The 11,467-nt window shown below is 38.7% G+C and overlaps 1 protein-coding gene across 1 annotated transcript; it reads right to left on the reverse strand.

Moving 5' to 3' along the window:
* Window positions 1-366: 366 nt before the first annotated feature.
* c5h1orf159 (chromosome 5 C1orf159 homolog) lies at window positions 367-6,029 on the reverse strand. The gene is made up of 9 exons (XM_071912692.2): window positions 5,899-6,029; window positions 5,143-5,223; window positions 4,967-5,051; window positions 3,849-3,944; window positions 3,691-3,747; window positions 3,132-3,266; window positions 2,847-2,872; window positions 2,562-2,586; window positions 367-2,273 (listed from the first exon to the last, which is right to left on the reverse strand). Exons 1-9 carry the CDS (start codon window positions 5,905-5,907, stop codon window positions 2,170-2,172), a joined length of 618 nt encoding a protein of 205 aa, XP_071768793.1. The 5' UTR covers window positions 5,908-6,029; the 3' UTR covers window positions 367-2,169.
* Window positions 6,030-11,467: the final 5,438 nt, after the last annotated feature.

Genomic DNA, 11,467 nt, shown 5'->3' on the forward strand with positions numbered 1-11,467 from the left:
GTATTGCTCTCACTCCTGCTTGGTTTATTTCCCAAATTAATAGTGTGTGCTCAGCAGAGTGAAGTGAAACGATTTATCAATCTTGTAAAAAAGAAACAAAGATAAACATGGATAAAAACGTTTGTGCTAATTCAGCAGCAGGAATGAGAAAACACCCAATTACATCGCTGTCAATCACACACACCAAATGTATCGAAATTCCTCTTTGCAACCATCTGTAATTTAGACTAGTTTAGTACTGACATCAATGTGAACGTTAGCATCTCTATGCACGATGTCCACCAACCAAATAAGGGCAAACCCCATGTTCCATTTAATAATTATAACAGATGAGGTAGAGCGGAACGAGGATTATTGAAAGGTGCTTTATTTCTGTAAACATTACATACTGTCTTCAGAACATACTTCATGACCATTGAAACTAGAATACTTATGTACATCATTACAAAAACAATACATAATTTGTATAAAACGATATGTACATATGTTCAATCTTATGGATGGCTGTACAACAGCTAATGTCTAAAGCAAAAGATGAATATTCTTGGAATGAAAGACATTTACAATCACTGCATTTTATCTTGTTGGAAATAGCTTCACTTCAGATTCCTCCACAAATACTGAAGGTGGAATTACGTTTTCAAATATTCATGTTGTGAAGATATAAAACTATCTGAAATAAAATTTGTACCATCTAGCAAATAAAACACGGGTAACCAGCCTTGTTTTAAAATTGTAGACGTAAAGGCCACATGATATAATTCAAATACCCAATAATTCATCACAGATAACGTCAAATGGAACGACTGACTTTTCCTGGCTGCGATTAAAGCTCATAATGGCACAGTAATGGCATACAGTAAGAGCATTAGACAACATTTGGCAAAGATAACAGTTATCAAGTAATGTTCGCAATGCTACAATGACATTACATCTACAGAGCAAAAAAAATCTGATCACACTGCATAAAATTACAAAGAATGGCAACAATCTAATCCTATTGAATTGATTCCTATTGAAGTTAAGGTTCAACATTAGCCAACAAGCTCAGTCTAATAAAGTGCATTTGGATTAGGTCATTCTGATTTGGCTAGATAATCTAAATTTACTCCATGGGACAAAAAGTTTGTTAAAAGGGGCTTTAAAACCTGTCATGATTAGGTGCATTCAGGAATGCAATAAGAACTGACTTGGTTTGTTTGCAACTGTAATGCATGTTTTGTTGTACATGTGAAATACATTCAGCTTGGTTGAGTGCTCAAAAGAAAAAAAAGACAACAATAAATAAAAAGTTAAAATCTAAAAACGCGGATCTGCGTGTAATCAAACATTCATCACCAATACAGTGCCTAACAAAACGTCCCAGTCCACCCGAACATAACATTCTATTGCTATTAAAGATTATTTATTCTGTTGGCCCGATTCTCACGGAAAAAACTCAGCACAAAATGACAGAATGGAAATAAATATTGCATGTGTAAACAAATTCCTAATAAGTGAACTGAGAAAAAACAGGCTTCCATCAAACGTTAGGGCTGTCACTTTGTCCCAAAACAAGTTACAGTGAAACTCAACTTGCTGCCGTACGATCGGGTCCCACAGCTTGCAAATCGAGGTTTTCATGCAACGCATCGTTACGTTACAAACTTTTGCGAGTCAACTGAATACACACTGCAAAATAGCAGAGAAAAGGCTGCTTCCTGACAGCCTTCTCATTTAAAAGCAAACAGCTATCCCCTGAGCAATGTACGCTCATTCACCACAACAGTGCTGCATGCATGGGTAGAAATACAAACTGACTGGCTGTTTCAAATTTGTGAAGAAAAGCTAGAACATTTCGATCATCTTGTGTCTGCTTCCTTTCAAAGAAAAACCACACCAGGAATCGGAGGCTGTGTCAATATGGCGGACAGAATAATGACTAAATATTGAAGTTTTTCCTCATCATACTCCAGTTCTGTAAGGGTATTCAGCTTTAATTTAAACACAGAAAAAGTGACAGCCCTGTAGTTTGAATAATGCAGCAGATGTAGAGACAGTTAAATGCCACCACCTATATTTGAGTAAACCGTCCTGTCTCTGCACTGCCGAAGACCTTCACATGATGAGAAAAACGAACATCTTTCCTGAGGCTTTCTTCCCTACCAGCACCTGCTAGCTGAACCCGCCCTACACGTTGTAGACTTTGGTAGTGGCTGTGGTCGGGATCGGGGCAGAACCCAGTGTTGACGATGCAGAGGGCCGCTCCCTTCTGACATATCTTGGCTTCCTCACTTCAGAAAACAACAGAACGAGAGAGGAACACAATGAACTCCGTGGCATGCAGTTGAATCCGGTGTTGGCTTTCCGACACACATGGGGCCATATTTGCTCTTCTTTTAATTTACTAATCTTAATCTAAGCAGCTTTGGTTCATAGCTTCTTAGAGGAAGCTTGCTCACCACCGCCAGATTATTCCTTCCACTGCATTACTAGATTACTCAATAACTCAACATAATACTACAACTTGTTCAGCAAAGTCAGACATTATCTTACATACTAAGATCGTATAGTACTCTTACCTGACGAGGAGGGTATCATGACAGCCTTGGATAAAAAAAAAGAAGAAAAAAAAAAGAAAGAGTTACTATGATGTGTTTTAATCCGTTTTCAACATCTAATTGTACTCTAAAGATAGGCAAGGAGTCAGAACTATCGCTGTCACACACAAACCTTCACAAGTCGTAACTGTAGTACAGGAAAACATCGCAGAGATTGCAGTAAACAGATTCACATATGGTCTCTAACACAAGTTCCTTAAATGTACTACCTCATTCGCTATGCAAACAACAACAAAATTGACTTACGGTCTCACTTGGTTGGAAAATGAAGGCTGTGAAAGTACACAAAAACACATTTGAGTCCAGTTTACTGAAAATCACATATACTGCAATTCAAGCACACCACTAAAACAACAGTGTGTTTTGCTGGGCAGCCCATGTTCTTTCGGTGTTTTCATGCTTTATTAAACAGGATAAAATGGGCGAGGTGGATCATAGCATGAACAACAGGAGCTTTATACTTCAGGTCCCACAAAACCCTGCTTCTATAAGCAGCTACTACACAGTGTATCACAACAGTGTATTGCTTACCCTTGTTGCGGCGGTAGAAGATGCTTGGGAGTCGGTTGGAGCGTTTGAGGTAGAAAAAGGAGGCAACAGAGAGGATCAGGAACAGACTGATCAACAAAGTGCCAAGAAGAAGAGAGGCTGCCACACCCGGACCTCCTGTAGAGATAAGTGATAAAACATTGAATGGCTGACAACAGTGGGAAACGTCTTTCAGGCTGCATGAGACAAACGGTATCACTTGCCCCTGTAACACAAGTAAAGGGGAACCATTTTGTTCCTTGCAAACTTACTGAGATTTCTAACTTTACAAAGTTAGCTGGGTTTTTTCAGCATATAAGCCGGCACATTACGGTACAGGATTCAAGTGTTTTAGGTGTTACATTATATGAATAGGAGTAGAAACGCAGTTTTTACATAATGAAATCAGTAAGCTAGTTCATAATGTCTGCGGATACAATACCTGCAGTAATAATGACATATTAACCCAATAAATATACAGTAATAATTCCATAACTAGACAGTTCCTTCATTAAGTGCAGGTTTTTAAATGACTGAATACGTGGATTTTTCACTTTCTTACCAATTTTAGGAACGACAGTAGTTACTGTTGTACGATTTTTCCTCTCCACAGTGTAGTCTAATGAGCACACAAAAGGGACAAATCAAACACACAATGCAATATAACATGCAAGTTTTCATTTGGCCAAAGACATTCAATAATTAGTACCCAATCCTTACTGTAGCTGCAGGCTGTTAAATTCTCCACATCCACAGTTGCTGAGTCACAGTATATGCAAACAGTATTGCTGTTCTCAAGGACACGCAAGTAGCATCCTGAGGGATTCAAAAGAAGAATATATTTCACATTAATTGGCATTTCTTTGCCCTTTGGTATCCTTGTAGTGACAAAATTTTAATTTCATTCTGTAAAGTTGTTACCATAAGATAGGGGAGAACGTAATAAAATTAGCCACTTCTTACATTTTGTGCTTCTACGGCAAACATAATGTGTATTTATTTCTAACAATAATTGCTATGTAGGCCTATACTTAAGGCTGTTGGGAATTCATGGAAATTAGAACATTTTCTGTAGCAAATACAGTTTTAGAAGTACAACACATTAAGAAGTTGGTCTTTTGGCATTCAGCTCAGGGTAGGGATAGGTTGAACCCTATGGGGGTAAATTGTTTCACAAGTTAAAACCTTTACTTTTGTCCTTTTCAGTCCTTTCACTAGGGCCTCTCCAGCATGCAGGAGCAGACAATCTGCATTTTGTCTCTTCTGATGGCCCATTTTTTTATTCTATCACATTCTAACAACACAACTTGTGTTGTTAGAATGTGTGTTATTGTGTGTTATTTCAACATAACATGGCGATACTTTCTCTTATTTTCAAAAGGATAACAATGAATAACTTGGCTCAACACAATATTTGTGCTGTGTGTGTCTGTCTGTCTCTGTCATAACCTGTTCTTGGTACATCTCCATTGTCAGTTTTCTCAATATATCTCTTCAGCATCATTCTATCTTCTGTTCTCCTGCTTTGGTTACTGGTTTTAGATCCACTAACTACTGAGGTAGAGTAATACCCAGTTTGTAACAGAGGTGCAGATTCCTCTGCAGCAATAAAGGGTTGATATATCCAACTGTATGGAATAAATCAAATACAGTACAAACAATATCAGTCATTCTGTAGCTGAGACTTAGCAGAGTGATAGATTACTGTCTGTTGCCGACTCCACTCAACTTGCCTTTTGCTGTACTTCCTGCATATGGCTACAAACCTGAACCACGTTTTTGAGTGATTAGTCATTCAGACACTGGTTAACCCTCCCACATAACTGAAGGCACATTACCTGGTTCACAGTGAGTGTCATTTGAACATGAACTGTTCACTCTCTGTTTCTCACCACAGCACTCAAGTGAATTTTGATGAAGAGCCTATGGACAGAATGGCATCCACAAATTAGTGACTCCATGTCAACTGAATAAAATACATTGGCCCTTTAGCTAAGTAACATCCATTTTCTACCTTAGTTACAGGTGTCTCAGGTCTGATAAGAATCACAGTTGCAGCCAAGACCAAAAGGAATGACAGAGCCATATTCGAACCCTTGGAGATCAAACAGACTTCAATTAGATACACATCAATCATTTTCACCAGGCAAATCGTTAGATGTATACCTTAAGCAATGGATAGAGGAGATAACAGGTTTTAGATGTTTGGCACAACTGTTGATCAGGGTTGAAATCTGCAGACCAGAGTTCACACCCTCAGTCACCAACGCCCACCACACATTTTTTTTTATTTTTTTTATTGAATTGTTTTAATATTCATGAGAAGGCTGTCTTTCAACAAATGGGTCGTGGTTTATATTATACATGTCGGCTTTCAGCTTTTGTTTCTGCTACAGTAAACAACTTCTCACCCACTATTTTTTCTCCAATTAATGTAACGTTAACGGTCTTGTTCTAAGGGTTGCAAACATACTTTCATGTCTCGGATATGGGATTAAATGGGTTAACGCTAACGTCAACGTCAGTTAGGTGGTTAGCTAGCTAACACCTGCCACTGCTATTTTATTGGCTTGAGTGGCAATGAAGTTATCCGGCGATTATGCTAGCAAACACAGCTAAGATAACGACAGCAACGTTAACGAGGCAGTTCCAACTTTATAAGCTAGTTTGCTATCTAAATCTGCCTTGCAGTGTCAGTTATGTTACCAATCACAGACCCTGGTACTGTCTGCTGTATACTTGGTATCAGGAAACAAAACGCTTCACTTACCTGCAACATATAAGCTCTAGCCTGGCCTGACTACAGCACTTCCAAGCCGTTGATTAGGCCAAGCTCACCACAGATATATAGCTAGATTGTATTGTCAGACTTGTCAACACCGCTCTGCCGTTCTACACAAGGCGTACGCGTATTAGCATAAATACTTCCGGTTTCGTTTTTCAAAATAAAAGCATGTGATGATGGTGCGTCATCGGTGCTAAAACAGGTAAAACCACTGAATTTATGTGGATAAAACCTACCTACATGGGTAAAAAAAATCATAGAGATTAAACAGTTTAATCTCTATTGGTAAAACGACCTCAGGGTGTCAGTACAATTGGGACGTCCTGGTGGCTGCATGCAATACCATCATCATAAGAATTTATCTGTAGGCTACAACACTTTAACAATAAAAATAATAATAATAATAAAACAAACAATTAATATACATAATATATAATAAAAGAAATAAAACAATTGCACGACAACCCAAGTGAAAATACAGTCATGATAAAACTCATGAAGTGTAAAAGCATACCTAAAGCCCTTCAACGCCTGGATCAGAACATTAGCAGGTCCTGATAATACTTTTTAGAGTTACTAGCTGATTTTATTGCCCAACCTTTGACATTTCTTTTTAATCTCACTTTGGTCTTGAACAAAATCCCACATATTTGGAAATCTACGTTCTAATTCTGTTAAAGGTGGGGATCCCACTATTATATAATTACAGGTCTACCTCCTTGGTAAGAGTCTGGAATCCCAACCTTCAATCGCTCACTCATCATTGTACCTTGTATGCTAGGGCTGGTTGGCCATCTCTATCCACACATAGGCTTAGTTACTGGTCTATCTTTATTTGTAAAGCCATTCTGGGAAAGCATCCTTTGTTTTTATGTAGGCTCAGTATAGTCTGAGGTCCCATGATTTATTTTGCTGACTGTCCCCAAAGCTCAGAGAGTTTGGGAAAGCCTTCATGTTCTCTGCTCCCACTGCATGAAACACCCTGCAGAAACACTTGAAACTAAAGGAACTGGTGGCACTTTCACACAAAAGAAACATTAACACAGTGCAATACAGCAACTGCAACGACAAAGAGCAATGTAAAAGGCAATTAAAATACCACACCAAAAAGAAAATAGAATAATAAAATGACAGGAAGGAAGCCACATCATCAAAGTCATAAAAAGAAAAAGAAAAACAACCACAATAGTACTATTATAAAATGGGAAAAGCCAGTGTGAGCGGATACGTTTTAAGACCCTTTCTAAATCAATTGTCAGATCTAGGGAAGATGAATCTGAAATTGTCAATGCTTTCAGTTTGAATGGGCACCATCATCAAAAATATAATAATACAAAAATAATAAATATATATATATATATGTTGTAAGTGGTCCACACAGTAAAATACAGCGCCTTTCTCTCCACTTTCCTTCAAAACATGCCTCCACAACGTCTACGTTATTTTGGACTTTTACGGCAGCACTTGAAGGCAGCCTCGCTCAAAGGTCATATGGCGGGAAATGTGAAGAGTCGCGAGCATACATATACGTTGGCCGAACTTTGCGGAATGTGAGTCTTTAAACGTCTTTTCTCCAAGCTAGCTACTAGTTACACTACCATATACTTTTGTAAACGTAACATTACTGCTAAGGTATTCTAGTGTTAGCTAGCTAAAGGTGACTTCCTGTAAGTTAAAAGTTGGCTAAATAGCATTAGTTAGGTTAACTCCAAGGACACCAGACATCAGTGAGTAAAGATACATATAATTTGAACTAACGTTTTATTTTGCAAACAGAACAGGTACCAAATTCAATGAATCCTAACGTGTGGAACATAAAGGAGATATTGAGCATCCCAACTGGAAGCAGGTAACTTTAGCTAATGACTTGACATTGACTGTTATTTCTCATCAAATTATGTGAGTTTACTGTACCTCTGTGGCTGCCGCTAGGCCGCAACTTAGTAACATACATTGAGCAATGTTTTGCGCTTTTAGTTTGAAAAATATTTTCTTTGATGTGTTGTACAAACAAACTGTGTTTGTGTATGTTGTTTATTTACCAAACCTAGTGGGACCAAAACCATCAACAGGAATGCGGCTACCAGTGGCTACTTAACAGACTCACAGTTTGTGTCCCACTTTTGGCCTGAAAACTCTCAGAGCATGTCTCAGGAGATGGGATTTTCATCCAGGACCTCCCAGCAAAGCTCCCAAGAGGTATTGGACAGATTTATCTCAGACACTATTCATCAAGTAATTGTTATTGAGGGATTAATATCTCCTAGTAACCAGGTGCATGGAGATGGCAGCTCCACTGGTTCAATGCCTTTATTAGTTCCATGTTCAAAGTGTCCAATGAAGGTGTGAATTGGAAACTGCCAGAGCATTTACCAATACACAGGATGAGAGGTCAATAGAGGTCTCTATTGAACCTCTGTTGTCTTTGTGCACCTGTTTCGTTGCATGAACTGTATGCCATTTGGTGGATAACATGCTATTTGATGGAAGCCTTTATACAACACACCTTATAGTACCATGAGTGCATACATTTTTAGTAAATATCGCACATATTATTTGAAAAGCAATAATGACTTGTACCTGTACTCCCTAAACATAGCTAATCTCAGTATTTGGTCGTTTTCTAGGGAAGTGAACCAAAGTTTTCAAGTAATTACCACACTAAACCTTTCCTGTTTGGTGGAGAAGGGAAGGACAAAACCAATGTACGACAGGCTTTTGGCATACTGGATAAGTTTGAAGAGGACAAGAAAAAGGCAAAAGAAAAAAGTGAAAGGTGCTTCTCTGTGTCAGGAATACTATCAATATTCTATACTATACTTCAGAACAGATTTGAAATGTCTTGAAATGAAGTCTTGAGGGATTGAAAAAAGTTATCTTTTTTGAAATTCTCACAATATCTTCTTTGCTTTATCAGCGATATTTTAAGGAAGGAATGTCTACATTTTAGAGAAACGTTCAACAATGTAAGTGATCATAGGCTTTCATTTTGTCTGCATTTTCTATTATATAGGCTAACTCCTATTTGTTCTATAATTTAGATTTAAAAGGAAAATGCTACAATCTTTTTCAGGTGCAACAGTCGATTATTGGCACAGAGAGGAATACTGCTATATGCAAAACAATCCTAGAGGGGTTTAACGATTTTGCAACAGCATGTAAGTATGTTGCTTTCTGCATAGGTGTGCATGGTTAATGCATGTAACACCAGCAATACCTGTGCATGAAAAAGCAGAGCCAACACACACTTCTCATCACCAGTAGATGGTGCTCTTAGCCCAGTGATGAAACATTGGTTGTTCCTCTTCTTTAACTCTGTGAAATTCTTTCTATGGTTTCATTCATTTTGAAATTGTGTTGACTTCAGAGGCATGAGTTGAAGAATTTTTCAGGTCAGTTTATATGCACACTTCTATGCTTTTATTCATTTATCACAGTGCAACAAGATCTTGCCAGTCTTCAGAGCAGCATTTCACAGCAGTTTGAGACTATGCTGAATAAAGTGAGCTCCCAGAAAGAGATGCTGACAGAAATGGAGGAAAGGGTACACAAGGTGAATAGCATGTAGCTTATAGCTTCAGCTTGGTGAAATCTATTTGATTTTGGTAGCTAATGACTGTTTCTGATGATTATAATTTTTTATTTATGTTGTTTCAGACTGGAGTGACCGCCACAGAACTTGGTTCCCAGGTACATAGCTTAAAGAGGAATGTGGAAGCTCTGAGAGAAGAGCAGGGAAGAGAACAAAACATGCTTGAAGAGGCCCTGAACCTGCTCAACACCTTACTCTCAAAGCATTCAACCAAGCCTAGCCCTGGGAGAGTAACAGACAGTGCAGTCCAGACCTCACCAGGGTTGGTACAGCCATTCTCCAACATCCAGCAGAACAGCGAGCTTGAAGGCAGACGGCTTGCATCACGCACGCTTGAACGCAGTCAGGTTGAAGTTCCTTCTCAGGATCCCCGGGGCAGCTGCATCATGGGAAAGAGCAGATCCACTGTAAGAGCTCACAGTAGGTGCAGAAAGAGACCGCTGGTGCTGTCGCAGAGGAGAAAGAGCACCATCCAGGATGAAAACAGTCAGCCTCTCACTAATCGCAACAAACAAGAAATTGTTTCAGCACCTCTGAAGGAGCTTCATGATCTGAACAGGGTATCCAGCCTCAAACCTCTAACAAACCTTAACAGGGAGGCCAGATCCAGTAAAGCTGTGGGGGGTTTCATCAGCCCTGTCAGCTTTTGGTCCCAGGACAGTAGCAGCTCTGTGTGCACCACAGGGATTGAGCCCAGCGTAGAGAAGTTCCCAGCTGAGTCCAAGACACAGATCCCAGAGAAAGCCGAAGGCCTCTGGCAGTTGTTGTTTGACATAAATTCCGATTCTGACCCTGTAGTGGAAGAGTAAAGAACTCACAAAGTAGCTTTTATTTCCTTTTCTGGTGTAGTGGGGAAAAAAAGTTTGTTTATTTTTCTTTTTTTTATTTGTTCAATAGGCTCTTCTGACCTGTGTTCTGTTTCTTTTGAAGTTAACACTTCTTTTGAAGGATGAAACTTGTTGACTACTAAAAATACTAAATCTCTTTGTTTCTTCTGTGTATGTCTAAGGTGGAACAACTGTGGAGAACTGTAACATTAAATTAATCACAAGTAGTTTTAAGGCTGTCAGTGAGCCACAAGGCATTACTCATACCTTAAATCTGTTTTTCAAACTTGTTCATTTTTCCAAATTCATTTTTCTTGTGACATGAAATTTACCAGCTAAGCTTCTGTGTTGACTTATTCAACTTAATGTATTCTGTATTTAGGTTACTAACCAACTAACCTGCAATATTTTATTTAGCCTAACTTGCATTGAAAATAAACAGAAAGATTTGCAACACAATACAGTTTTTCTCTTGTATAATCATGGGAACCATTTCTATCTCCTGTATAATTCCTGTGTATTTGGACATTGGCCCAATCAAGATGCATTCTGAATTCATTCTGCATGACAAAATAGAAAAGACGCTTTGAATAGTACTTGGCATTCAGCTCTTCCCATTGCCCCTTCACGTGTTGCCCTTGGACACCTCATCCCTTCTCATGTCACCTGTTCTAGTCATCAGAGTGCAGAGTGTGTTTAGCCTTTAAAAACTCCCCTGAGAGTCTTCAATTCAGACAATTTTAATCTTAATTGCAGCTCAACTGCAGCAGCGGTTACGCCTCCACACTAGAAAAATGGTAAAGTTGCCCAGGATTGTATGTATTTTTCTTCTAATTCTACTGGATTTTATGTATTGATGTGTGATTTTCAAAATTGCATTGGCTGTCACTAACACACCCATGTGTGGCTGAAAACCAGGAAGTGGTGCTACACCAAACATGAGCTCCGAAATCCCACATTTGTGATAATTCCATCATGAATGGCATGGTCCATTTATGATTAGAAAAGCAATCTAATTCCAACATGTAATTATGATTAGACCTCTAAAACATAAACTCAAAACAATCAAATATCTTGTGTTAAAACTACAAAAATCATGCTCCACCATGTAGATGAGGTGCGTGTTTATTGGCAA

Source organism: Centroberyx gerrardi, chromosome 5 (genome assembly GCF_048128805.1).
Source record: "Centroberyx gerrardi isolate f3 chromosome 5, fCenGer3.hap1.cur.20231027, whole genome shotgun sequence".
Classification (NCBI taxonomy): domain Eukaryota; kingdom Metazoa; phylum Chordata; class Actinopteri; order Beryciformes; family Berycidae; genus Centroberyx; species Centroberyx gerrardi.